Raw genomic sequence first — 24,076 nt, 5'->3', positions numbered from 1 at the left:
GGTCTCTTTTCTTCCCCCTGGCCGGCTCGGCGGGAGGCGTGGGGCGGTGCGGAAGCCCCAGGTGGGCCCTGCTGAATGGGGGGCTTGTGCTCAGCCGGCGGGGCGGGAACTGGCGTCCAGCCCGCCGCCCGCCCCGCCCGCCGCCGTCCGCCCCGAGCCCAGGCCGCCGGCGCTGCCGCTGCTCAGAGCGCGAGTGCAGCCATGGCCGGAGCCCCCACCCTGGCCCTGCTCCTGCTCGGGCAGCTCCTGGCCGCGACCGTGACCGAGGCGCAGGTGAGCGCGGGCCGGAGAGTGGCGGCCAGGGTGGGAGTCCGGGGGCTCCGAGACGGGGCGTCGAGCAGCACAGCCGGGGGACCGACCTGCCCCCTCCCCGGCCACCCTGGGCCAGTGAGTGAGCCCGGAACCCGGGACGCTTGGGGACCGCCTGCGCAGCCTCGAGGCCCATCGCCCACCTCGCCGTGGAGCACGGAGACTGGTCGCCCCACGGAGCCCTCGTGGATGGCGCGACCCTTCGTGGATGAGCCCAGGAGTCGCCCTGTCCTCGCCTGGCCTGGTCGGCTGCTGCTGCCACCAGACGGGCACAATGTCGCCTTTGTTCCCCGAGGCTCCCTGCGGTGCAGCCCCTCCTGGAGGATCCAGGCAGCAGACGCTGCCAGCCCCGGGCTTTGGGGGATCTCTGAGGCAGGCCTGGGGGGGGGGGGGCCCGGGGCCAGGCCCCCGGTGCCGTTCCCGACCCAGGAACAGGGGACGCTCTGTTGGGCTGACCCGCGGGAGAGGGTGGGAGGGATCAACTGCATGATGACACTTCTCTGTTTCAGAAAGTGGGACCCCAAGGCCCCCCGGGCCCCCAAGGGCCACCTGGGAAACCGGGCAAGGACGGCATTGATGTGAGTTTGCGGGTGGGGAGGGCTCCGTGGGGTTCTAGTCTGGCTGCAGCCTCCCTGAGCCTCTAGACCTGATGGAGACAAAACTAAGTCCCACTCGTCGGGGCTGGGGCGAAGCGGGGTGTGGGGTGTGAAAAGGGACAAAGACGGTCCTTGTTCCTGTTCAGGGTTCAGCCCGCAGGGATCCCATCCCCAGAGCAGGTGGGGGGTGCACGGTAGTCTTTGGCCTGGGAATGTGGGCACTGATGTGCGTGTCTCCGGGTCCCCAGGGGCCCTTGCTCCTGTGTCCTGAGGCCCTGGGGGTGGAGGTGCAGGGCTGTCCCCTGAGGGTCTTGGGCTGGAGCCAGCTTTGGGGGGCTCTGGAGCTGGCTCTGCCCCAGAGATGCTGTGTCCAGGGGTGCCCCAGGTCAAGTGTGGCCCAATCCAAGCAGCTGAAATCCCGCGGCCAGCCTCCCCCAGGACCGTCTTGGGTGAACCCCCCCCCCCCCCCGATCCAGCCACCTCCATGTAAAGCAGAGACCTGCCCCAGGACCTCCTCACCCACGAGAGCCCCCCTTGACCAGTCCTCAGTCTCTCTCTGGGCCCCCAAGGCCCTAGATGGCCCTGAGTCTCATATCCACACCAACCCTGGTTGATCTCGACCCGCAGGGTGCTCGGCGACAGCCCCGCAGGGTGGGGGCAGGGCGGGTCACGGTGGCCACATTGGGCCCTGGACCCAGGGCCCCCACACCCCTCCTGCTGGGGCTGGGCGCCTGGCCCCCCAGGAGCCCCAGGCTGACGGGAGTCATGCCGTTCCTTCTGGGGAGGGTTCCACTTAAAAGCCTGGAAGCCTCACGCCAAGGGTCTCAGGCCTAGTGGTCACGGGGGTGGCGTTCCCCCTGGGCCTCTGCAAGTCTGAGGGGCTGTGGCCCACCTTCCGAGGCTTCTCAGGCTGGTGGAGGGGTGGGGGTATGTCCCTGTGCCTGGCCCCAGAGAGGAGGGGGCCCCTTAGATGTGGATGAGGTCGCCTGTGGGAGGGGGGTCCCGTGTCGCCTCTTGGGTCTCTGCTCCCCTGGGCCGGGATCTTCAGGGGACCCTTGGTCACGTGTGGGTGTCTTCCCCTCTACAGGGAGAAGTTGGGCCTCCGGGTCTGCCAGGGTCCCCGGTGAGTGTCCAGCTACGGCGAGGGGAGGGGTGGACCTAGAACCGAGGGGTCAGGACGTCCCCTTCCCACCACACTGAGCCCTGGGTTGCCCGCCAGGCAGGAGGCCTCAGAGGCGGGAAGGGGGCGGGAGGGGAGCGTGTGGGATTCAGCGTGTCCCTGGGTGGCGGCTGGCTTTGAGACGGTCTTTGGGCCGGTGCCAGCCAGGCCAGGTGGCTACAGCCAGCGAGGGGGCCCTGGGCTTTCACAGAGCTGTTCAGGCCCAGGAATTGAGGGTTCTAGGGCACACCGGGGGTCCCACAGAGGGACGCACAGGCCCTTAGCCCGGGCGGCTGACGAAGCATCCAGGTGAACTTCCTACAGAGGTGACTAAGCGGGGGGAGGCGGCTGGAGAGGGCGGCCAGCTGGGGCCAGTGAGGGTGGGCGCCGGGCCCAGCTGGGTGGGGGTCCGCAGGAAAGCCGGCAGCTGGGCCTCCGGTGGAGAAGAGCCAATCTCTAATTGCTGGGCGGTGCCGCAGCTGGAAAACACAAGCCTTATTGGTGAAGGCCAAGGCTCTGGGCTGGACCTGCCCTCACGCCTCTGCCCTCCCCCTCCTCCCTCCAGGGACCAAAAGGGGCCCCAGGGAAGCCAGGGAAACCAGGGGAGGCTGGGCTCCCAGGACTGCCCGGTGTGGACGTGAGTGTGCCCGCCCCCTTCCTCCCCCTCCCCCCTTCCCCTCCCGAGAGCCCCCTCTCGTGAGCCCCCTCCCTTCTCCTCCCCTGAGCCGGGACCGGAGGGGTTGTATCCCAGGAGTCAAGTTTAATTGCAGCTCTCCCGCTGGGGCTGGGCCTGCGCTGGGCCTGCTCGGTCCCAAGAGTCTCCGGATGTCCCCCAGCGGGGGTCCCTTGGCCTGCATCCCAGACCCCTCAGCCCAGGCAGAGGACGCAGCCAGCTCCCGGCAGGGGTGAAAATGCTCCTAGCTCTCGTTTCTCTGGCTACCTGGGCCCCTCTGAGCCCCAGGCTGGCTGCGTTTGTCCTCGGGGCTCAAGGCCTTGGCCCCAGGACCGCGGGGGCCGCGGCAGGGCTCTGAGAAGGGACTTCTCCCACCTGCTGGGCTTATCAGCTCCTCACCTCCCCCAGAGGCTCCGGGAGAGGAAGGGGCCGCATGCAAGGTTCTTCCCAGTGTCCGGACCCATTTTAGTTAGGAGAGTGCCCTCTGGGGGGAGGCGGGCCGTCCTCCCAGCGTGACCCCTCGAGCCCCCCCTCCCCTGCCTCTCTCCCCAGGGTCTGACAGGACAGGACGGACCACCGGGCCCCAAGGGCGCACCTGGAGAACGGGTCAGTGCCTGCCCCAAGTTGGATGGGTTCCACTTGGGAGTGAGGTCCCCACCCCACCCCCAGTGCTGAGCACTGTCCACAAGGCTGGTGGCCCTGAGGGCAGCTGGGACGTCCTACCGCGTGTGCGGTGAGGTGGAGGCCACAGAAGGGCAGATGGGCTCAGGGGGACGACACACGGGCCCCTGCTTGCAGCCGTCCTAGCGTTCAGACCCGGCAGGGGCGACCGGCCTTACGCGCCAGGGCGGCTGTCTCCGGGTTTCTGTAGGGAGTCTCTTGTCGGGGGCCCCCCGGGCCAGGCCTGCGTCTTCGGGGTACAGGGGAGCGGCAGAAAGGGCAGGGGCCAAAGCTCTCGTGACCTTTGGGGGAGGGGGCTACCTGGAAGGCTTCTTGGAGAGATGGGCACAGGGCCCTTCTGTGTGGCTCGGGTCAGCCCTAGCGCCGGGCCTTCCTGGGGGCGTGTCCTGCCTGCTCTTGGCTGCTTCCTGCGTCGTTTCCAACAGTCTGGATGGATTTTCCTCAGCGGGATTATTGGCAAAGACCTGTCCGGGCCGCTGGGCCTCAGAGGTCCCCCCGGAGCCTCGATCTTCTGTAAAACGGAGAGCTCCCACTTCAGAGTGGGGGGCGGGTGGGACAGGTTGGCTCACAGAGTCCTGGGCGCCTGGGCTCAGCTCACTCCTGACCCTCTTTCCTTCTGCAGGGAAGTCTGGGCCCCCCGGGGCCCCCCGGGCTGGGGGTGAGTGTCATTTCCCCCTCTCAGTGGGACTTTGAGGAGCTAGAGGGTCTGACCGGGGCGGGGTGCCCTCGGGAGCCCTGAGAGGCAGCGTCCAGCCCTCTTGCCTGCTGTCCCTCCGGGGCCGAGCCAGCCTGGGCCGGGGTCCTGGGACACCATCTGGGCTGTGTCCTCTCTCCCCCAGGGAGGGCCCCCTGCCCCAGGAGTCTGGGAGTCCCCCCCGTACAGCCCGCCTGTCTCGGGGGTGGGGGATGGGGGTAGGGGAGTGGGCTGTCCCCAGCGCCTTCTGACCCTGTGCTTGTCACTGCAGGGCAAAGGCCTCCCCGGACCCCCGGTGAGTACTGACCACCCTCGCGGCCCCACCCAAGCACGCCCACCACACTCCGGGCCAGGCGGGCTGCCAGGTCCCAAACCGGGGCTGGGGCCAGCCGCCCCCCACCGGACTTCCTGTCCCTCCAGAGGGGGCAGACGAGCCCTGTGTGGGTCTGTGGGTGCAGACCCCTGTTTCTCACGTCCTTACCCCCCCCAGGGAGAGGCAGGAGTGAGCGGCATCCCTGGTGGAGCTGGCCTCCGGGGCCCCCCGGTGAGTGGCTGGCCCTGACCCTCCCCCCTGCTCAGAGCAAGGGCCCTGCCCACCGGGACACCCCCAATTCAACCCCCAGGGCTTCCTGCCACCTCTGCTCCTTCCCTTCCCTTCCCTCCCTCTTCCCCTCACCTCTTCCACCCTCCTCCTCCCCCATTTCCTTTCTCATGGCCTTTGACGGAAACCCCAAGTGACATTCAGGGACAAGGACAGGCTAGGCCTTGAGATGCGCTGTGGGCACATGCACAGGCCAGGCTGGGGGAGGCGGGCAGGTGGCAACGTCCCCGTGAGGGCACAGGGAGGGAGACCGCTGGTCACCCTCACCTAATGTCATAACCCACCCCCCAGGGACCCTCTGGACTACCGGGCCTCCCTGGCCCCCCGGGACCTCCTGGACCCCCTGTAAGTACCAGGCAGGGGACCCCAGGGCTTCGCTGGGGTAGTGCCAGGCAGCGATGACGTGGCTCTCCTGTCCCCGGGGCCCCCAGCCGCACCCACGTGGACTCCTATCCCCTTTTCAGACACGGGCGGAGTCCGGGGCCAAAGTGGCAGCCGGGTCGGCTGACCTGGGGACAGGCAGGGCTCAGGCCCAGTGGCTCAGGACAGGTGGTTTCTGTCCTTGTTAATGCCCAGCACTGGCCACATGAGGGATGAAGGGACTGAGTCCGGAGTGGTGGGTGACAGGGAGGGCGGGGGACGGCAGCATCCAAGTCAGCTGTCTTTGTGTCCCAGGGTCACCCAGGGGTCCTCCCTGAAGGCGCCACTGACCTGCAGGTAGGCACTTACAGCCATTTGTGAAGGTTGCCCGTCTTGGGGGGAGGGGGCACGAGCCCAGCCCACCGCCTCGGGGACCCCGTGGCTCGTTCCCTACCCCCCGGGTCCGCGTGGGTGGCACCAGCTCTGGGCGCGGCCTCGCCACGCCAACTCTGCCCACTGGCTATGAGCTGCTCCCTCTCGCGCTCCTGCCCCCGGGTCCCCTCACCCCCACCCCCACCCCCACCCCCTGCTCACAGGAGCGTGAATGTGAATCGAAGTGAAACAGAATCCAATTGTAGCCTGGCGCAGCCGGGCGCTGACCGCTCAGCCACACTCGGCGGGTGTCGGCTACAACGGGTGGCACAGAGGGTTTCCCCAGCAGAGAAGGCTCTGGACTAGCGTCTGGGACTCACTTTTACCTGTGAGCTTTGTCGCTCCCGTGAAAACGAAGACCGCGTCTGGGGCGGCCCCAGGTCCTTCTCCGCTGTGTGCGCGGAGGGGTCGGCGTCCGGTGCTCCTGAAGGATGTGACCTGCCCGCTGCCGGCGCCCTTGGCTCCACCCCTGCGTCCGGAGTGTTTGACCAGGGCATGTCCCAGAGGGAGGGTTTAGGGACCTTCCAGAACCTTCCAGAACCTTCCAGAATCGGGAGGATGGCTGGGCCCCTGGCGATGGGCCAGGCAGGGGCAGAGATGAGCTGCGGAATGATCTAGGAAACCCAGCGCCATCCCTTGGCGTTACGGTGCCCTGGGCGTGGAGTGCCCCATCCGTGTCTGCGGGACACCTGTCCGTTCCTAGAGAGCATTTGTGCACTGACAGGAGCCCCGGCCCGAGGTTTGCTGCGGGAACACGGGATGAGGGCCCCTTTGTGAAGCCGCTGCGCCGAGTACGGAGAAAGGGGAGCTTGGCTCCCAGCGCGAGCCTGCGAGGGGCCAGGCAGCCGCCATCCTGCTCCGGGCAGTGCCTTTCTGCACCCCCCACCCCACCCCGGGCGGCCACACTGAGCGAGGGCCCGTCCGGGCTCCCCGGGAGGCCCTGGTGTGGCCTGAGGTCCCTTCACTCGTCTGGAATGGCCCGTCTCAGGGCCCCTGGGTGTTGACCTGAGAGGCAGGTCCCGCTCTGACCACTCTGCTTTCCAACAGTGCCCGGCCATCTGCCCCCCAGGCCCCCCCGGGCCCCCAGGAATGCCAGGGTTCAAGGTGAGCGGCGGCCACAGGGTGACTCAGACCCGAGCCTCAAGGTCCGGAGGGGACTCGGGGGGAGGCGGGCTTCCAGAAAGCCCGCCCTGGTTGTTCCAGGAAGAAGGGAGAGCTGGCCTCCGACCCAGCCTGGGGGCCTTGCTCTGTCCCTACCCCCCTGTTCAGCACTGTTAACGGGCTGGGCACCGGTGTGGCCCCCGGGACCGGGCGGCATGGCGACAGCTGCAGCCAGGGAAGCTGGCGTCAGGCCACCAACTCCCTTCCCTGGCCCGGCCTTGCCCCCTCTTGACCGGACCTCAGTTTCCCCACCTGATCTGGCGGCCACGCGGGCCTCTGTTCAGGGCTGCTGGGGGTGGGCTGTGACTCCTCGCCCCCGCTGGCTTTCAGGGGCCCACCGGCTACAAAGGGGAGCAAGGAGAGGTCGGCAAGGACGGCGAGAAGGTGAATATGGGCCGCGGCAGGGCCGTCGGCCCCGGGCGGAGGGGGGAGGGAGGGAGGGGCGCCTGGTGGGGGGTGGGGGCCAGGGCCCCGCTGGCGGTGGGTCAGGGAGGGGGTGCCGGCCGCCTCTGGGCGTGCTATGCACGCCTCCTCTGTGGGGCCCGGCCAGTCGGAGCCAAGTGCTTTGGGGCAGGGTCCCTGGACGAACCCCCCACCTGCCTGGTCTCACGTGGAAGTTCCCTGAGCTCAGGCGGCCCCGCTGGTGGCCGGAGAGGTCTCCTGGAGGCCCCTGCCACCCCTCCACCCCCCGTGGCCCCTGGCCGCGGAAGATTTTGGTTTGCCCTTACCCACAGGCACCAGGTGAGGCTGGGTACATGTCCGGCACGGTGAGGCCGCCGCTCGGGCAGTAGACGTGCCCACGCCAGCCAGGCAGAGGCGTCTGGGAAAGGCTGGGGGCCTTGCAGGAGCAGAAGCCACAGGGACCTTGCCCTCCAGAGGAAGGCCAGAAGCCCCCAACCTCAGAGGCTCAGCTGTGAACAGGGCCACGGCCCCCGCTGCACGGGCTCATCTGGGGGGACCAGTGGGCTTGGACAGGTGCTGGGAGGGCTCAGGCCTGACCCAGCTCACGGCACCTCATCTCCATTGCAGGGTGATCCTGGGCCCCCCGGGCCGGCTGGCATCCCAGGCACTGTAGGGCTGCAGGTGAGCGGGGGAAGGGGCCAGACGTGGGTGGGGATGTGGGGCCAGAGCCCCTCGACTGCTTAGGACTGCAGGGGACGGTCCACCGACACTCGTAAGAGGGACCGGGCCAGGGTCCTGCCTCTGCCAGGCTGCAGATCCTAGGAATTGTGGTCCTGCCCCCTCCAGGGCCTGGCCCGAGGTCAGGTGCTTCTAGGGAAGACCCTAGGGCCCTCCGTGGCTCCCGGGGGGCGTGCGGTCCTGGGGGTGCTGCTGGCCCAGGCCCTGCCTTTCCAGCTTTCCTCTTGCAGGGGCCTCGGGGACTTCGAGGTCTGCCGGGGCCGGCCGGGCCCCCCGGGGATCGGGTAAGTCAGCCCCGCATCAGGTGGAGAGGGGCCCTAGGCGAGCGGAGTGGAGGCCTTGGAAAAGGGGGGTGGGGGACGGTTTGGGACCCCTGGGCAGCTGACTGGGGAGGGGGTGTCTGTTGGGGGTGCTGGAGGCAGGGTCTCTCTGGCTGGAGTCACGTCCTCCAAGGGATGCTGGCCAGGCTCCAGATGAGAGGCCCCAGATGGCCCCCCGCCTCCTTACAGGGTCCCATCGGATTCCGAGGGCCGCTGGGGATCCCAGGAGCCCCTGGGAAAGTGGTATGTGTGTGTCTGGGGGTGGAGGGTGGCCCCCCGCAGGCCTGGGCTCTCTGCACCCTTCCTCTTCCTCACTCAGACGCCTGCCTCAGTCCCCTGGGCTGCGCCAGGCTGGCCCTTCCGGGAGCAGAGTCCTTTTGTGGGCACGCACCCCTGGGCACACCTGGGCAGGTGCCAGTGGGCACACCTGGGGGCAGGAGTGGGTACACCTGGGGGGGTTGAGTTCACCGCGAGGGCCTGTTCTCGCTGGGACTTTGGTGTTCTTCCCTCTGGACGTGTGTGAGGTGTGGTCAACGTCCCTCTGGCCCCTGTGACCCTCCATCCAGCCCTCCCACCTTCTGCAGTTAACTTTTTGTTTCCATACCTCCACCCCCCGTCATTTTAGGGTGACAGAGGCGAGAGGGGCCCAGACGGGTTCCGTGGCCCCAAGGGTGACCTTGTAAGTAAAGTGACCTTGATTCTCTGGGTCCTTCCTCCAGACACGCCGACCCCTGGGGAGGGAGGGTGGGGTGGCCCCTGGCCAGCAGCTGGGTCACCGGCAGTTCTGGTGGCTCTGACGAGCTCGTGCCGGGAGCAGCGGGGCGGAGGCTGTAGGACCAGACTCCTGGGGGCGCATTCCGGCCGCTACACTCATCCCGCCAGAGGCCCTGGGCCCTGCGCCGTTGCCCAACTGTGAAATGGAATAACAGAGAAAATGACTCTCAGGTTGAGCGAGCAACCGTGAGTAAAGCTGAGAGATGATCGAGCAATGAGGGGACAGCCCCAAGCTGGCGTCTGCCTGCGGACGCCTTCAACCTCGTCGTCCCCCGGACTGAGTCCCGTGGCCAGAGGCCCGGGAGGCGGCCGCGTGATGCTGAGACAGGTCCCGAGTCCACAAGCCCTTCCGCCCGTGGTTGGGCATCCCCCAGCCCTGAGCACAGCCCCTGGTGCCTGGGAGTCATGGGCACGGGGCGCGTGCAGGGCTCCTGGCCTGAGCCTGCCTGGGGACCAGGGACACAGTCTGGGGGGGGGAGCATTCCTCTTCCTCAAGGTCCCAAATGCAGTGGCTTATGTGTCTTTTAGGGCAGACCTGGTCCCAAAGGAGCCCCTGGAGTGGCCGGGCCGGGCGGAGAGCCGGTGAGTGCCCGCGGCTGCCGCGGTGTCAGACAACGGCCGGTGTCCCTGGTGTCCCTGCACAGAGCAGGCCCCTGCTGCCCCTGCTGGCCTCCCATCTTCTGCAAGTGTCTCCCCCCCCCCGGGAGAACCCTTCTTCAGCCGCCTGGGGCTGTCCGCGGCCGGCGTGTGGCCCTCACTTGGCCGAACGCCGCTGTCGCCGTCCGGAGCCTCCTACCAGTGGCTGAGCAGGGCACGGGGCCACGTGTTCCGGGCAGCCCCGACCGTGCGGAGGAGGCAGAGCGTCTGCCGCAGGGGACAGAAGGGTGGGCTGGGTAGACCGGTGGGCACAGGTGTGGGGCATTCTGAGGGTCCTGGGGCACCCGCACCGCCCGGTCCCCTGCTCAGCCCCTCCCAGCCCCAACCCACGCGGACGAGGACAGGCCCCTGGGGGCCTCCTCTGAAAGCTTGCCCTCCTGCTGGTTTCCCAACACTGGGCTGTGCTCTCTGTTCCCACATCAGTCCAGAGCGTGGGATCGGGAAGGCCCACATCCCAGCCCCCAAGCCTCTGTCTTCTCATCTGCAAAACGGGCCGCAACAGAACTTGGCTGTGGGCGTGGTGAAAACCCCGGGCAGACGCGGAGGGCGGCGTCCTCCGTGCCCCCCCTGCAGGGACTGACACACCGGCCTGGGGAGGGAGGGTGGGGTGACGGGACACGCGCTGCGCCCCAGGCCTCATGCCACCCCCCATCCCCAGGGTATGCCGGGCAAGGACGGGCGGGACGGCGTGCCCGGACTCGATGGCGAGAAGGTTGGTATCTGGCCTACGGGGGAGAAGGGGTCTGCGGGGGTTGGGCCTCCCGGGCCTCAGCACCCTGTCCCCTGACCTCCCGCAGGGAGAGGCCGGTCGCAACGGTGCCCCAGGAGAGAAGGGTCCTAACGGGCTGCCGGTGAGCGTGTGGGCTTCCCTCGGTGGTGCCGGGGCTACGCCAGTGGGGGCTTGGGGACGGGGGTCTTCTCCTGCGCGTCCCCGAGTGGGAGTTTGTGCAGGGGGAGCCCCGCTTTGGGGGTGCTCTGCCACGGGCTCACAGCCCGGACCTCTGACGTGCGCAGGGCCTCCCCGGACGAGCAGGGTCCAAGGGCGAGAAGGGAGAACTGGTACGTGGCTTCTCCGTCTTGCTGGGGGTGGGGGTGGGGGTGGGGGTGGTGTCCGGGCCCCGGAGGGAGGGACGAGCGCACACTCGGGGCTCCCTCTCATGCAGGGCCGAGCCGGGGAGCTGGGTGAGGCCGGACCCTCGGGAGAGCCTGGCATCCCGGTAAGTGTCCCCCCCCCCCCCCCCCCCCCCCCCCCCCCCGCCCTAAGTCCACGGACCCTGCTGACCCCTGTCCCCCTCCCCCTGACCTCGTGCAGGGAGACGTTGGCGTGCCTGGGGAGCGCGGTGAGGCTGGCCACAGGGGCTCGGCGGTGAGTGAGGCGGGTGTAGCCTGGCAAGGGGGGGGAAGGGCAGGGGGGCACCTCCATGTCGCCGTGCGGGCTGGGGAGGCATCTGGGACACGTCAGTGAGCTGAGCCCACGAAAGCCGAAAGACACCGAGGGCCAGGCCCAGCTGTCCCATCCTTGCCGAGGGAGGAAGTCACAGCACCCGTCACAGGCTCCGTGAGGTGCAGTGGGGGCTTCCCACCCCTCACGTCCGAGTAGGTGTATAGATGGGATCGTGGGGACACCGGCCACAGGGCCCCAGGCAGCCGTGGGTGTGGGTGCCTGGCTCCCAGGGCTGACGGGCACGTGTGGTCTGAGGGCATGCCTCACCCCCACAATCCCCAGCCGCCCCCCATCTCTGTCCCCGGGGAGTAGGCCAGCTCCCGTGTCTGCCCGGCGTCCCTGGGGGCAGGCGAGCTGGACCCACACCTTCCTTTTGTCTTTTAGGGGGCTCTGGGCCCGCAAGGCCCTCCTGGAGCCCCTGGCGTCCGAGGCTTCCAGGTGGGTGAGACCTGGGGCGGGGTTTACGCCCAGAGGGGCCAGCTGAGCAGGGGAGGGGTCCCCGCTGGGCTCCTTTGTGGGTGCTGATGAGCTGGGTCCTTGTCTGCAGGGCCGGAAGGGCGACACAGGAGACCCCGGCCTGCCGGGCCCCCAGGGCCTCCGAGGTGTCACGGGTGACCGGGTAAGTGGCTGTCCCAGCAGGGGGTGCCCTACCCCGCCCCGCCCTTGCTCACAGTCCCTGGGACCCACAGGGGAGGACCACATGCTGCCGGTGGCCCGGCCGGTGCTCCTGGCTCCGTGGGGGCCCGTCGGGTTTCAGCTGAGGGTCGGACAAAGGGTTACGTTGCTTTAAGACAAGTGTGAAAACCACAACTGCTGTTAACCGTCACTGCTTCTAACTTTCCTAGCGGTCTTGTGACGGTGGGTTCAGTGTGGGTCCCTGTGGTCCCGGGACGGTCGGGCCAGAGCGCCCAGGCGCCCGGCGGGGCAGGACCAGGCCCCACTTGGACGCGCGCCCCAGGCCCTGCCAAGGCCGTGCTTGCCTCTGCCATCACCCCTGCAGACGGGAAGGCCCAGGAGCTGCCGTCCAGACCTCGCTTCATTCCGGGGAGGCGGGCAGGGCAGGGCGGGGGCCACGGAAACCACTGGCCGAGAAAGCGGCCCTTCGTTAGCCTCCAGGCGGGCGGGAAACCCCAGGGGCCAGGGCCTCTGCGGGGAGGGGGGGGGGGGCGGGGGGGCTGTGCTCACAGAGGGTCCTCGCCTTCCCCCCCACCTTGCCCACCCCGGCCTCCTCCATCCCCTCCCAGGGCAGCTCTGGCTCCTGCTTCTGTTTGAGCAGACGGACAATTGTTATTTTAATGTTCTCTGTTCTTGGGGCGACCCCGGCCTGCACCTCCCCAGACACGTCCGGTCCCACTCGGGACGCCACCCGAGGGTTACAGGTGCCAGCTGCCCGCACGGTCACTGGTGGTACAAGCAACACCCAACCCAAAGAGGCCCATTAAACACCCACGGCACCCCGCGTGCTGCGATGCTCTGGCGTCCCTGAGACACTTGGGGGACGCGCCCGGGCCCCTGGGCTCCACCCCCCCGGGGGCCCTGGGCTTCCTCTAAGGCCGAGCCTTCTCTCTGCCAGGGCCCCGGAGGAGCCGCAGGCCCGAAGGGAGACCAGGTGAGTGGGTGCCCGCTGGTCCCGTCGATGCAGGCTGAAGCTCCTCTCTCCCTCCCGCTGTCTTCATGACTGGCTTCTCCTTGCTCCCTCTGAGTGGAGGTGACCGCTCTGGACACCCAGCCCAACTCCCTGGCTTGGCTCCTGGGGCCCCCGGGGGAGGGGGTATTCCTGCGGACCTTCTGGGAATGTGAGCTCGTCAAGGGCGGCATCTGGGCTCCAGGCCTGTTTGTAGGTCAAAAATTTGTCCTCTCTGGAAAGGCTAGGGAGCTGGGCCTGCGACCTCCAGGTGGCCCCAAGTCCTTTTTATATTGGTTGAGGATTCTGCTTGGCAAGAAAGCCTCGTGTCAGGTCAATAAGGGACGTCAGCCTGCGTCCCCCTGGTCTGGGGTCTCGCGAACCAGCTCCCGAGGCTTGAGAACGTGGTTTAACGTTGGGGCGTGTCGTTCCCAGGGCACTGCAGGTTCTGACGGCCTTCCTGGGGACAAAGGAGAGCTGGTGAGTGTGACCTAGTCGGCCTCACTTGTGTTAACAGCTGAGTGTGAACGAGCCGCGTCCGGGGGAGGCCAGTCTCTGCTGGTCCTGGGAGTGGGGGAAGCCGCGTGGAGGCCAGGGGCTGGGCCCATGTGTCCCTGTGGGTCCTGTGGGCTCCTGTCCACGTGATGCTGCCTGCAGTCACGTCACCAGTGACTTTCGGCGGGAACTGGGGCACGGTTCAGATAAAACTCCAGAAAACTCTGCCTCCACAGAGCTAAAAATCAAGTTATGTTTAGAGTAAAATCCTTGACTGAGCTCATGGACAGGTGGACCTTTTCCTGGAGGCTGGGGCACGACGGTCGTGGGGTTTCGGGGGAAGGGTCTTTGCCCCGTGGCCAGGGTTTCAGTTCGGTGATAAGGCTGTCGAGGTGTCTGGGGGAGATGGCGACGACCCGGCCCCGGGGACCCTCGTCTCTGGCACAGCCCACAGCCCTGTGACCGTAGCCAGGACGTGGTCAGGGCTGTGTGTGTGTGTGTGTGTGTGTGTGTGTGCGTGCTCGAGGTTTATTTTGGGGGATTCCCGGATGACCTTGACCCAGCAGGACCCTGGGAACCCGTCCCTGATAATCTGATGGGGGTGGCAGTTCCTGCCGGCTGCGGAGCCCAGAGGCGTCTGCTCTCGCCGACGGCGGCATGGCAGAATGGGTCTTGGGCCATCTGCTGTCTGGTTGGGACCACGTGCCTGTTCACAGGCAGCCAGGAAGCTTCCTGAGGAGGACACAGCTGGGGAAAGGGAACCTTAGGGACAGACTGTCAGCTTAGCGTCATTTATTATAATGATAATAACGGCCAGGAGCAAAGTCAACACGTGTGAGAAAAAGTACAAAGCAGCTACTGAAAACACCCTTTAGGAAAACTAAGTCACAAAAACATCAGTGGTCATAACACAACCCCAGTGAGATAAAAACGTACTTACGAGATATCCTGAAGCGGTCAAGTTGTAGTTTCCCGGATGTTCGAGGCCATCCCTGACCAGTAACACGCTGGCCTGGTTCTCTGGAAGCAAATGCCCGCCTGCCTAGCAGCACACGCAACGGCTCCTCTCTCGCAGGGTCCCGGTGGTCCCGTCGGTCCCAAAGGAGAGGTAAGTGGCTGGCAGCCGTCCCGACAGCAAAGCCCAGAGGAGACACAGGCCTGCAGGTCGCGAAGCTGGCTCTGCCCGGAAGCGGGGCAAGAGGGAGGAGCGTGCGTGGCGGGGCTTCTGGGCACTGGTCCCGTTCTCCCCTAGTCCGGCAGTCGAGGGGAGCTGGGCCCGAAGGGCATCCCGGGCCCCAACGGCACCAGCGGCGTGGATGGTGTCCCAGGCCCGCCCGGCCCCGTGGGTTTCCAGGGCGTCCAAGGCGTGCCTGGCATCACTGGGAAGCCCGGAGTCCCGGTACGTGCTTCTTTCCCTGTGTTGAGGTCGGCGTCCGGGGGCGGGGGTCACCTTCCCGAGAGTGATGGCGGGGTGCCCCTGGAGGTGCCGGCCTGCCCCCCTGTCCGCTGACCAGCTTACGGGGTGCGTTTCAGGGGCGAGAGGCCAGCGAGCAGCACATCCGGGAGCTGTGTGGGGCGATGCTCAGCGGTGAGTGCCCTCCCACCCCCTTCCCTGCCCAGCTGCCTGGGGTCCTTGGGGGTCCGCTCTGTCCATCTGCACCAGGTGGGGGCTCCCTCCCCCGGGATTTAATACCGGGCCAGGCGCTCTGAACGTCTGCTCAAAGAATCAGTCACGAGGGACGGGGACTGGGCCCTTTCGGCCCTTCCGAACTAAGTGGCATCTTTTGGCCACTTTGATTCACAGGGCTTTTAAGGAGCTCGCGCAAAGGGAGCGCCTCCTTCTGGGCCTTGACTCACTGCTCGGTACTCTGGCAGCACTAGAGTTTCGTGCCCTGACACCAAGCTCGGGCCACTTTCAATCTGTGAAACTTCCTTCTGGAAGGCGGGCAGCCCTGACGTGTTAGCCGCGGCATAGAACACTTCCGCTAATCCGCTTTGAATAAACGCGTGCCCCTTTGTTTTTCAAAAGAACAAATTGCCCAGTTAGCAGCTCACCTGAGGAAGCCTTTAGCGCCGGGATCCGCGGGCCGGCCTGGTCCAGCCGGACCCCCAGGTCCCCCGGGGCCCCCCGGCTCCATCGGTCACCCCGGTGCGCGAGGGCCCCCTGGATATCGTGGTCCCACCGGAGAGCTGGGAGACCCTGGGCCCAGAGGTGAGTGGCCCCCGCACTCCTTCTCTCTCCGAGCACTGCCACGTTTTTTTAATGTGATGTTTTTCTCAAATACCGTCAGAACATCTGGGGGGAAGGACAGACAAACGTGAGAAGCACACAGAAGCCCCTTTATACACCATAGGATGTGCCTTCGTAAAAACCGACACATGTGAACGTTTCTGTGGCAAAAGGCAAAAGCTGTACGGAGCGCCCTTTTAAAGGTCGACGATGCACTAGATGTAATTTAGGAACCAGCTCAAGTCACAGACGCGCCCCCCATGGGCCCCGGGGCCGGCCTGTGCTGGCGGCGGGGTGCTCGGTGCCCATGATCGGAGCCTCACGTGTGTGAGTGGGCGGGCACTAACCTTTTCCAAAACGGCCTCGAACACTCACCCCATTTCCAACCTCTAAGCTGCGCCACCGTGGCCGGCTGGCCCCGCCAGCGAGCCTCACGGCCCAAACGAGGGAGATCACGCTCACGATTCCAGTCCATTCCAACTTACTGATCCAATAATTTTGTTTCTGAGAAGTAGCCTAAGAAAAATACTTCCAAGGGAAACTTAAATCTGTAAATCCCTTTCTTCATCTGTGAAGCGTAAAGTATTCCAAAGTTAGCAGCGCCATTTCCCATATCCTCACGCCCGAACCACCTGAGCCCCGGAGACGGACGCACACACCTCCTCCCCCCTCCCAGACGCCGTGCCGTCCATCCGCACCGATGGAACCCCCGAGGTTCCCTGCGGGCGGCCCGGAGTCCTGCCCCGCCCCGTGCCGGTGCCCTTGGTCCCCAAACCGAGATGCATTCAAGCGTCAACCACCTTGACTGGTTGTGATGCTTGGGCTGTTTTCCTGAGCGTGTCGCTTTGGGGAAAAGCCTGCAAAGTGGGCGTCAGAAGGTGGGTCACGCACCTGGGGCTCACGTCCGCTGCTTTCCCACAGGGACCCAGGGAGACCGAGGAGACAAAGGCTCGGCGGGCGCGGGTCTGGACGGGCCTGACGGAGACCAGGGGCTCCAAGGTACGTGTGCCGGCCGCTGTCGGCTTTGCTTCCAACTCTGCGCGGGGCGTGCTTGGGCGACGAACGGCCTTCTAAAGGAACGAGTTCTCTCTTGGCAAACTCTCTTAGAAGGTCAGGAACTGCCTGAATCACTTTGTAGAACAGCTTACTCGAGAACCCATTCAGGAGAATCTATTTAGTGCAGGCCACCCACCATCTATTTCAGCTAAATTCTAACACAATCCCTTCACTGGCCCGTATGTATCCTGGACGTTTGAGTTGACATCAATATACATGTTTTGTGGAGAGACAGGGGCTTCCCAGGAGGCTTTCCGGGCCTGGTCTCACCTGCACCCACGCCCTAGGGGCCGGGGGCCCGAGGCCCGCCCGCCCCCACACCTGGGGCTGCCCGCGAGGCAGCGGCCACTCTGCCTCCACCTGCTCGGGGGCCCGGTCACCTCCGTCCTTGCTCACCAGACAACTCCGCACACCCCCCTGGCTCACCACAGACCGAGTTCAGCTCCAGTCCGAGCCGCCACCCCTGGGACAGATCCCGGACCTCCACGCACCTCTCACTGCACCTCACCTCCTTCCCGCACCCCCTCCCCTCCCCTGGGCCCCTCCAGAGTGGGGAATAAGCTCTAAGACCAAAGTGGGGGGGCAGGTGGAATGGCTGTCCCTTCCCACCGTCCACACTCACCTTCCTGCTCCGACTCGTCTCCAGGACCGCAGGGCGTACCCGGCGTGAGCAAGGACGGCCGAGACGGGGCCCAAGGCGAGCCCGGGCCTCCGGGAGATCCCGGCCTCCCTGGTGCTGTTGGTGCTCAGGGGACCCCCGGCATCTGTGACACCTCTGCCTGCCAAGGAGCCGTGATGGCAGGGGGCGGGGAAAAATCCGGTTCTAGAAGCTCCTGAAACGCAACTGAAGGAAGTGAGGGAGAAGATGAGGCTGTGCTGCAAGCAGGGAGCTCCGGAAGGTCCCAGAAGAGACCTCGGGCCGCGCTGTGACGTCCCCCGAGGCCCTCCCGGCCTGGCCCTCGTGTCCTTGACAGCAGCGACTGGACACTGGGTCCCTGAGAGCGTCCTCCAATGCCCTGTCCTCGTGTTCTGTCTCCCATGTATTTACAGCTGAAACGTCGTACCTCAGCCCAGCCCTACGTGACGTGGCATCTGGGGGTACAGGCCGCACACGCAGTTCTGTACGATTCCACAGATAGAAAATATTCAGCTTGTTTACACAGCATTTGTGGAAGGACGAAGACATGGTCGCAGCGAGACGATCTATGAGATCTAACGACCACAGTGTAACAAATAAAGAAGTTCACGTACGGCATCCCGACTACACATGGTCTAGTCTGATTTTCCCGCTTTTCTTGTGTACAAACTTTTACCGTCTCCAATTAACAGTATTTATTGAAGGTGACTTTGTACTGCACGAAAGTCTACTGCTATTACCTGTTGTGATAAATAAAGCCACTCATTTGAAAAACTCAGTTCCAAACACTAGAGTTTATTACACAGAAAGTAGGGACTCTCAATATGGAAATCAGGGTGTGAAGTAACCCACTGTGACGATATTCCATTTACGGACAAAAATGGCTTCAAAGGGAGTCTGGAAAATGTCCAGCAGGAAGGCTGGAAACGGACCACATCTCACAACATGGTCCTGTGTGAATGGAGTCGGTACAAGGGGAGGGAGAAACAAAAGAGTGAAATTTCCAAACTACTTCTAATTAAGAAAAATTTAACTTGTTCCAGTTGCTAAGCGGGCACATTTAAAATGCAGATAAAATAAGTAAAAAGCAATATACCTTTTAAGACTAAGGAAATTACAAAGGATGGTAATTTTCAAAGTTATCATGTTAAGAAACATGATGGAATCAGGCAGGTAATTGAGAAGTTTCTTGTCAATTGGCAACGTCTTCATCCCCAAATGGTCTAAGAGGACACGAATGACTAGTAAGTATTTTGTTCTAGACAAACATCTTTACACAACGTGCTTTAACGTCCCCACTGGAGGCCCATCAACTTGACCTGCGTCCCCCTAGAGTCAAACCGCCGGGGCTCCTGGGTTGCATAGACGCTTGGGGGCCCCGGGCGGCAGCCGCCACTGCCGGGAACTCGCGGTCGGTGCTGGTCACTTGACGTCCATGGCTGGGCTGCTCTGTAGGCTCTCCTGTGCGGGACGCGTCACCAAGGAGTCCGGTCTGGTCAACTTGAGCCTTCTGCCAGTTTTACCGCAAAACACACTCTCAAATTCCTGAAGTTGAGAAATGACCGTTAATGCACTGAATTTACAGACACGGAAACTATCTCCACAACACAAAGGTTGTGTGTTGGGGGGAGCATTTGGCCGGCTCAGTCGGTGCAATGTGCACGGCTCTTGATCTCGGGGTTGTGAGTTCGAGCCCCGTGGTGGGGCGGAGAGAGTACTTACAATGAAAAAAACCTTTAAAAAATTAAACAAAGAAGGTTGAAATTATGAGCTAAATTACTTCAAGATATGTAGGCGTCATCTACAAATTCATGTCCCATCTCGTAAGGGGGTGTACAGGATAAAAAGGATTCAAACATTTTTCTCCGTTACATTTACATGTATTTTTAACTTTCCAATAGAGTCTCATGATGCCTGAATATAGTATAAAGCCTTCTTTATTTAAAAGCAGCAGCCATACTTACAGATTTTCTGTCGTAGCATAATATACCACTTTACCCCTTTAGTGTCAGTGTTCCATCAGCCGCATTAAGGACATCAGTGTTTCAGAGCCATCACTACCATCCATCTCCAGAACTTTCCATCACCCCACACAGACACCGTACCCATGACCTACCCCACACACACCAGCAAGTGTTCCGGGGCAGGCCTGGGGTCAGGGGTTACCTCTGCACCCGTAAGACTAAAATCTGGCTCCCGTGGTACCGTCGGCACGGCCCTTGCTCACGCTGTCCTGCCTCCAGGAACTTTTCAAGGCCTCAGCTCTCGTGGCTGGGGCAGGCTGGCTGTCCCGAGCACAGGGTCAGCCCCAAGCTCACAAAAGAAGGCAAGTGCAGACAGCCAGATCTTTGTCAGCCTCTGGGAAACGGGATCGTGGGTCTGCACAACGCAGAAGGCAGACGTCCTATGGACAAAGTGTTCCGTCTCTTCAAGAAATAAAGAGCAAGGAGCAAATGTCCATCGAGGGATGAATGGCTAAAGATGTGGTATACATACAATGGAGCATTACACGGCAATCACAAAGAAGGAAATCTTGCCCTCTGCAACTACGTGGATGGAACCAGAGGGTATTATGCTAAGCGAAATTAGAGAAAGACAAAAATCATAGGACTTCACTCATATGAGGACTTTAAGAGACAAAACAGACGAACATAAGGGAAGGGAAACAAAAATAATATAAAAACAGGGAGGGGGACAAAATGTTAAGAGACTCTTAAATATGGAGAACAAACAGGGTTACTGGAGGGGGTGTGGGAGGGGGGATGGGCTAAATGGGGAAGGGGCACTAAGGAACCTACTCCTGAAATCCTGGTTGCGCTACACGCTAACTAACTTGAATGTAAATTGAAAAATTAAATTAAAATGTTAGGTCTGCAACTGCTTTAAAATAAAATAGTCCCGCAAGGGAGGCAGGACAGGAGTACAGACGAGGCGATCTTGGCCCTGAAGCAGAGTCACAGGAACACAGGAGCTCGGTATTCTGTTCTCTCCATGTTTGTGCACGGACACATTTCCACGAGTTTTTTAAGCATAGCATTCTTATGCCGCTGAGTCTAGGCTTAAAGGTTTTGTGACAGTAAAAAATACATAACGTGACATTTTGTTTTAACCGCTGTATGTGGTTTAATCCGGCGCACGAACTGCCTTCACAGTGTCGCGTGATCACCACCACTTTTCATCTTTCCACACGGACACTGTGTCCCCCGTCAAACATGACTCTCGTCCTCCCGCAGCCCCTGCCCACCAGCCCGCTTTCTGTCCCTACGAATGGAACAGCTCCAGGGGCCACACAGAAGTGGACCCACGGGGCGTCTGTCCTCCTGTGACTGGTTCACGTCACTCAGAGCGGCGACGAGCCGCGCCCGTGCTGCGGCAACCCTCTCTGCCTACGGCTCTCTCTGGCTACGGCTGAGCAAGCGCCCTCTGCACGCACGCTGCCAGGCAGCGGGCCCGCCTCCAACATCCTGGCCTCTGAGACCAGAGCTGCTGTGAACACTGACATGCAGGCGTCCATCCGGGTCCCTGCTTTTAAGTCTCTCGGGTGCATAACCCCCAAGAGGGATTGCCGGATCGCGCAGTAATTCTAGGGCTACCTTCTTGAGACACCGTCAGACAACCGTCTACAGCAGCCGCACCATCTGACATTCCCACCAGCAGCCCCGAGTTCCAACTCTGCACCTCCTGCGAGCACCTATTTTGTCTGTAACAGCCACACGTGACGGTGAGAAGTGGTACTTGCACGTGGTTTTGACCCGCATTTCCCTGATGGTCAGAGATGGCGAGCATCTTCTCATGCGCTTGCTGGCCATTTGTTCACCTTCTTTGGAAAAAGGTGCTCGAATCCTTTGTTTTTGTATTGTGTTGCTTTTGTTGCTGGGCTGTAGTGGGTTTATATTTAGTTCACGTCCTGAAAGGGAAGAAGTACTCTGCTGAATGAGTTTAACTTCGGAACCATCTGGAATGGCTGGGGCACGCCACCTGTCCACCTTCAAAGTGGCATCTGACCAAGGCCACCTGTCATTTCTAACGACTATCCCACTCAGCCGCTACATCTGCACATATCTCTAATTTTCTTCCCGAACTTTAACAGGTTTTAGGGTCTCAATGCAATTTAAGATGAACCGTATTTTGACAGTTTCCTATATCCTGACACCCAAAGCCCAAATAGAAAATATCTGCCTGTACCGAAAAGGCAGAATTTCCCTTTGGGAATAATTAAAGCCACAAAGAAGGAAACAATCATTTCCGATGTAAGAAAGCACTCCAGAGATTTCCTGACCAGTGTCCACGCTGCGAGACTGGTGCCGGGCCTCCGCCTTTGTGCTGGGCATCTGTGCGGGCGGCGGGTAAGCTGGTGTGGCCTGGATGCCCACGGGGTCCCAGCTCTCAATCACGAGGCACCGGGGTGGCTGCGATCGCCAGGCCTCCTTGTAGGCCAGAAGTTAGTGGGCGACTGCCACTCTCCCCTCTCAGTCGGCATCTACTTCAACAAAACCTAAGTGAAACGGCAGAGTTTCAAGGGAGTCTTACAGCTCATCAAGACACCTTGATGATATCTGGCCAGAGTGTGCAAATACAAGAGAAGCCAAACACAAGAAGTGCATTTCTCAGGGCGCCCGGCTGGCTCAGTAAGGAACAGCCAGTGACTCCTGACCTTGGGGTTGTGAGTTCGAGCCCCATGTTGGGTGTAGAGATTATAGAAACAAAGATAACCTTACAAAAACAAAGCGTATTTCTTAAGAGGAAGGAGGGCGATGGTTCCGAGCACCCATCAGGAAGCTGCACCAGGAAGTCGGGAAGGGAAAGTACCGGCCGCCTGTCTGGGGCAGGGACAGGCGTGCCACACAGCAGAGCAGAAGGGGAAAGTCTGAATCGCCATGAATAGTCTCAACCTAACAAACAAAGAATCCACCGAATGGAGTATACACATTCTTTCCAAATAAATACAAAACTTTAAAAAACTGACAACAGAAGAGGTCACGATGGAAGTCTCAACAAACTTTCAAAAATGGTTTCTTTGTACAGACCATCTTCATTGATGACAACGTAATACGAAAACGTGAAAAACAGGGGCGCCTGGGTGGCTCAGTTAGTTGAGCATTTGACTCTTGGTTTCGGCTGAGGTCACGATCTCACGTTTTGTGGGTTCAAGCCCTGAGTCAGGCTCTGTGCTGGAAGCATGGAGTCTGCTTGGGATTCTCTGTCTCCTTCTCTCTCTGCCCCCCGCCCCCACTCTGCCTCTCTCAAAATAAAGAAAACTTATAAAAAATTTAAAAAAATAAAATGAAATGAAATACAAAGTAGCCAGAGACCTCTGCTTTAAAAACAGAAAAAGTAAAAAGCCAAATGCTTTTACCTCAGTGCGACAGAAAAAAATAAAACCTTAAAAAAATGACAGAATAGGTAACGCTTTGAAATAACGGACATAAAAGAAAAAACGAGAAAACACTACCACTGACTCTGCCCGCCCCCCAAATGCTGACAGAGCAGCAAGGCTCACGGAGACTCGGGCACAGGCACCCAGGTTCAGAGTGACAAAGGAGCAGAGGGGGGACAGAGCTGCAACGGGGCCACCAGGGCCCACCCACCAGGCCAGGTGATTGTCTTCGCCTTCAGAGCCAAAGAGGGGGTATGTTCCTGTCTGGAAGGTTGAAGGAGGGGTCTGTGTGCGGGAGGGGGAGGGGGGACACCAGTCAATAGGGGACCGGGGGATGCTGCGCACCAACTGGGGAGACCGTCAGCCTGTCAGCCGTCACCCCCAGGGCCACGGACTAACTCAGGGTGCCCGTCACTGGTGAAACAGGAACCAACCAGTCAGAGGCTGGCGGACGTGGGGGCAGGAATTCCCGCAGCACCAAGTGGTGGTGCTGCCAGGAGAGTGGGCAGTGGGGGGGGGGGGGGGGGGGTGAGGGGGCGGGAGGTGCAGAGGGAGGGGCCGCCCGCGGCTGGGCTGAGATTCCCGGTCCTCTCTCTCGACGGCTCCTCATAACCAGTGGGGAAGCTGCAGAGGACATTATCGGGAGAACAGACAAATCCAGGCAAATCCAGAGGTTACCCCTGAGCCGGACAACAGTTTTGGACGGAAGTGACATTTCCTGAGTCTGAGCACCGTATCCCGGTTCCGTAAGACGAGGCTTTTGTTCTTCAAAAATACACAAGTCCTGAGGTATCTACGAGTCGTTATTAAACGGTTCAGGAAAGTATATAACGAGAGATCAAGCACGACAGAGCGAACGGGCTATGACGTTAGCAACTGGTGACTCTGAGTGAGGCTGGCGGGCACCCGCCGAGTTCGGTACAAATCTTGGAACTTTTCTCAAAGTTTGAAATTCTATCAAAATTCCCCATATAAAGTGAATCATCTAAATTCAGAGTTCTACAGACACCTGACCTCATCTCCCCCAAACCTCAACGTCATCGTAAGCAAACGTGAGGTGGGGCAGAGTGGGTGCAGCTTAAGGAGACTTAAAAGCGTAATTAAACGCAATACATAATCCATGGGTGGGTGCGGGTTTGGAGGAAAAAAGGAAAACCGCTACGAAAGTCATTTGAAACATTCCGGGGAAACGCCAATATGGACTATTTGATGCCAGCATGGCGATCAGCCTCGTGAGGCACAGTAACGGCACGGGGGGTGCGCGGGAGAATTTTCCAGGAGACGCGTCCAGAAATACCTAGAGGTGAAGAGACGCGACGCCTGGAAGCGTCTCTGAAACTGCGCGGCCAACACGCGAGTGCGTGACGTAAACACGGTAAACGCTGACCCCGGGTGACAGGTGCGGAGGTGTTCGTTGTACTGTGTGTATGTTCGTTAGAAAAACAACACAAACTGGCCTGAAACCAACACAACACCGTATGGTAACTACGCTGGAAGTGAAATAAATTAACGAAGAAACAAGAAAGGGCGCCGAGGGAACGAGGTGTCTGCTGACGGAGCCCCAGACTCATCTCCCCGTCGCCCTCTGGACACGGCTTGGTGCCTCCTGGGCGCCGAAAGCCTCGCACGTCTGCGCCAGATGCCGGAGGCCGCCCC

General features: G+C 61.9%; 2 protein-coding genes across 2 annotated transcripts in view; one reads left to right on the top strand and one right to left on the bottom strand.

Annotated features, from left to right (window-relative positions):
• The first annotated feature begins 1,481 nt into the window (after positions 1-1,481).
• Positions 1,482-17,347, top strand: COL9A3 (collagen type IX alpha 3 chain). The gene is made up of 31 exons (XM_049650376.1): positions 1,482-1,556; positions 1,993-2,045; positions 2,572-2,701; positions 3,290-3,343; positions 4,041-4,076; positions 4,384-4,407; positions 4,603-4,656; positions 5,005-5,058; positions 5,389-5,430; positions 6,553-6,609; positions 6,997-7,050; positions 7,696-7,749; positions 8,037-8,090; positions 8,316-8,369; positions 8,752-8,805; positions 9,429-9,482; positions 10,216-10,269; positions 10,355-10,408; positions 10,572-10,616; positions 10,721-10,774; positions 10,870-10,923; positions 11,386-11,439; positions 11,549-11,620; positions 12,575-12,610; positions 13,061-13,105; positions 14,196-14,228; positions 14,373-14,519; positions 14,654-14,708; positions 15,150-15,332; positions 16,272-16,349; positions 17,053-17,347. The coding sequence occupies exons 1-31, from the start codon at positions 1,482-1,484 to the stop codon at positions 17,241-17,243; spliced, it is 2,058 nt and encodes a 685-aa protein (XP_049506333.1). The 3' UTR covers positions 17,244-17,347.
• A 471-nt stretch (positions 17,348-17,818) lies between these two features.
• Positions 17,819-24,076, bottom strand: part of TCFL5 (transcription factor like 5) — a gene marked incomplete at its 5' end in the record, with an annotated part of 15,850 nt that continues 9,592 nt past the window's right edge. Inside the window, one exon of the mRNA XM_049650375.1 lies at positions 17,819-18,588. Within this exon, the coding sequence (XP_049506332.1) occupies positions 18,466-18,588 (123 nt within the window). The remainder of the gene's footprint in view (positions 18,589-24,076) is intronic.

Source organism: Panthera uncia, assembly GCF_023721935.1.
Source record: "Panthera uncia isolate 11264 chromosome A3 unlocalized genomic scaffold, Puncia_PCG_1.0 HiC_scaffold_11, whole genome shotgun sequence".
NCBI lineage: Eukaryota > Metazoa > Chordata > Mammalia > Carnivora > Felidae > Panthera > Panthera uncia.
The sequence above is the reverse complement of the archived record's forward strand: the minus strand, read 5'-3'. Positions and strand labels throughout refer to the sequence as shown.

Bases quoted from the DNA above. Each gene is read 5' to 3' on its own strand.
- COL9A3 (XM_049650376.1), top strand. From the start codon at position 1,482: ATGGCCCTGAGTCTCATATCCACACCAACCCTGGTTGATCTCGACCCG. The intron at 11,440-11,548 runs GTGGGTGAGACC...CCTTGTCTGCAG, and splicing joins CTGGCGTCCGAGGCTTCCAG to GGCCGGAAGGGCGACACAGG. The intron at 12,611-13,060 runs GTGAGTGGGTGC...TGTCGTTCCCAG, and splicing joins CAGGCCCGAAGGGAGACCAG to GGCACTGCAGGTTCTGACGG.